We start from the raw sequence: 3,004 nt of genomic DNA on the forward strand, positions 1-3,004 counted from the left end.
TAACAAGTTCATTTAGGGGTGAAGCCAAGGTGCTAAAATCTTTAACAAACCTCCTATAGAAGCTTGCTAAACCATGAAAACTCTTAACCTCAGTCACGATTTTTGGAGTGGGCCAATCTTGAATGACCTTGATCTTTTCTTGGTCCACATGGACCCCATTAGCATTAATTTTAAACCCAAGAAAAATCACATGATCCACACAAAAAGTACATTTTTCCACATTGGCATATAACTTTTCTTTTCTCAACACAATCAAAACAGCCTTTAGATGTTCATGATGCTCATCTAAAGTTTTGGAGTAAATTAAGATATCATCAAAGTAAACTACCACAAATTTACCCAAAAATTCTCTTAAAACATGATTCATTAAACGCATGAAAGTGCTTGGGGCATTGGTTAGCCCAAATGGCATAACAAGCCACTCATATAAACCATAAGTAGTTTTAAAAGCTGTTTTCCATTCATCACCTTCTCGGATCCGAATTTGATGGTAGCCACTTTTTAAATCGATTTTTGAAAAAGTTGTGGCTCCATACAATTCATCCAACATATCATCTAGTCTAGGGATAGGATGTCTATACTTTACCGTTATGTTATTCACGGCTCTACAATCAGTGCACATCCTCCAAGTACCATCCTTTTTGGGTACCAATATGATTGGAACCGCACAAGGACTTAGGCTCTCTTGAACCCATCCCTTTTCCATCAATTCCTCAATTTGGTGTTGGATTTCTTTGGTCTCGGTTGGGTTACACCTATAGGCTGGCCTATTAGGCAAAGATGCACCCGGTATGAGATCAATTTGATGCTCAATACCCCTCAATGGTGGCAACCCGTGAGGTACTTCCTTTGGAAAGACATCACCAAATTCCTGCAAAAGATTTTCAACAAACATAGGCAAACTTCCTTCATTAGAAGGGTTAGAAGTTAGGCAAAACTCCCTACTAAAGAGTAGGTATAATGGTTGCTTTGAAATCAAAGCTTGCTTTATCTCTCCTTTTGTTGCCATATAACTCTCTTTTTTTGTCATCTCACTCTTTTTGCTTTTGCTTGTTTCTTTCTTTTCACTCGGCTTTTCACTCAAATTTTCTCTCTCCCTTTATTTTCTCTCCAACTCAATCTTTTCTCTCAATTTTTTTGATCCTCACTCACTTGCTTAGGAGACAAAGGTGATAGAACAACCTTGCGGTTTTGATGCTCAAAAGAAAACTTGTTAGTTCGGCCATCATGTGAGGTTTTCTTGTCATATTGCCATGGACGGCCCAAGAGCAAATGGCTAGCATCCATGTCCACCACATCACACACAACCGAATCCATGTACTTCCCAATTGAAAAGCAAATTTCAGCTTGTTTATTAACAATCATTTCCCCAACTTCACTTAACCATTGCAAACGGTAAGGAGTGGGATGTGACTTAGTCACAAGATTAAGTTTTGACACCAATCTTGCACTAACCACATTAGCACAACTTCCACTATCAATAATTAGTGAACATAGCTTACCATCCACAATACATCTTGTGTGAAAGATGTTTTCTCTTTGACTTGCATCCTCCTCCTTGATTTGGCTTCCTAAGAGCCTCCTCACCATGAACAAGTCACCTTCGGGAATGGTAACACTTTCCTCCTCATGATCATCTTCCTCCTCATCACTAGAGTTCTCGGATTGAGACTCCACTTCCCCATTTCTTATGATCATAGTTCTCCTTGTAGGACATTGAGAAGCAATATGTCCAAGGCCTAAGCACTTGAAGCATTTTACATCTCGGCTCCTTTGATTAGAACCCATTGGTTGTTTGCCTTGGATTGTGGCCACGACTTCTTTGGTAGTTGATACACTACCTTTGAATGATACTCCCTCCTTCTTGGTTCTATCCACCCATTTGGAACTTTGAAACTTTGAACTAGAACTTGAGGAAAATTTTGATTTTCTCCTCTTAAGTTGTTGCTCCACTTTCATGGCTTGTTGAACCAAGTCATCTAATTCAACATAGTGTTGAAGCTCAACAACATCTTGAATTTCTTGGTTTAGACCATGCAAGAACCTTGCCATTGTAGCCTCCCTATCCTCCTCAAAGTTGGACCTTAGCAAAGCTAATTCCATCTCTTTGAAATATTCATCCACACTCTTAGACCCTTGAGTGAGTCTTTGGAGTTTGTTGTGGATATCCCTTTGGTATGAACTAGGGACAAATCTCCTCCTCATTAACACTTTCATTTCCACCCAAGTGTTAATAGCCTCGGCTCCAGCCCTCCTTCTCTCCTTATTGAGTTGATCCCACCAAATCAAGGCATACTCCTTGAACTCAAGAGCAGCCACCTTTACCTTCTTACTCTCTTGGTAAGAACTACATTCAAACACTTGCTCCATCTTAAGTTCCCATTCTAAATAAGCCTCCGGGTCATTCTTCCCAATAAAGGTGGGAACCTTTATTTTAACTCCCTCAAGTCTTTCCTCCCTTCGTGCCCCTCTCCTTGCTCTCCTTCTTCCTCCTTCCTCCTCACTTGAATAACCATTTTCATGGTATCCAAACCTCCTATCATTTTCCATTCTCATTTGTTCCATTTCTCTTCTTAGAGTCTCAAATTGTGTTGTCATCCTAGCAAAAAGTGTTGCTGACCTAGGAGACATGATTGGGCTCCCACTTTCACTAGACATTTTCTCTCAACCTTACTTTGTGTTTCACTCAAGTATTTGGTAGAAGATGTAACTCTCAAACTCACTTGTGTTTCACTCACACTCACTTCTCCTCCACGGCTTCTTGAATGAACCAAGGCAGAATCACTTAATTGTGAAAGAAAAACACCCAACTTAACAAGAATTGTGACACGGTTTTGTGTATGAAATTTTGGACACTTTTTGGTTTTCGGTTTTGACACTTAACACTTTGTTTTTGGGACTTTTTGGTTTCGGTTTGGACACTAGAAACTTTGTTTTTGACACTTTGTGTTTGGTATTCGGTTTTGACACTTGACACTTTGTTTTTGGGACTTTTTGGTTTCGG

General features: G+C 39.6%; 1 protein-coding gene across 1 annotated transcript in view; it reads right to left on the bottom strand.

The window, feature by feature from the left end:
- The window catches only part of LOC109332490, a 2,989-nt gene extending 331 nt beyond the window's left edge, over positions 1-2,658 (bottom strand). Inside the window, exons 1-4 of the mRNA XM_019567474.1 lie at positions 2,045-2,658; positions 1,588-1,870; positions 1,153-1,320; positions 51-871 (exon numbers count right to left, since the gene is read on the bottom strand). Of these exons, the coding sequence (XP_019423019.1) occupies positions 51-871; positions 1,153-1,320; positions 1,588-1,870; positions 2,045-2,658 (1,886 nt within the window). The remainder of the gene's footprint in view (positions 1-50; positions 872-1,152; positions 1,321-1,587; positions 1,871-2,044) is intronic.

The sequence above is a fragment of the Lupinus angustifolius genome, chromosome LG18 (genome assembly GCF_001865875.1).
Source record: "Lupinus angustifolius cultivar Tanjil chromosome LG18, LupAngTanjil_v1.0, whole genome shotgun sequence".
NCBI classification, from domain to species: Eukaryota; Viridiplantae; Streptophyta; class Magnoliopsida; order Fabales; family Fabaceae; genus Lupinus; species Lupinus angustifolius.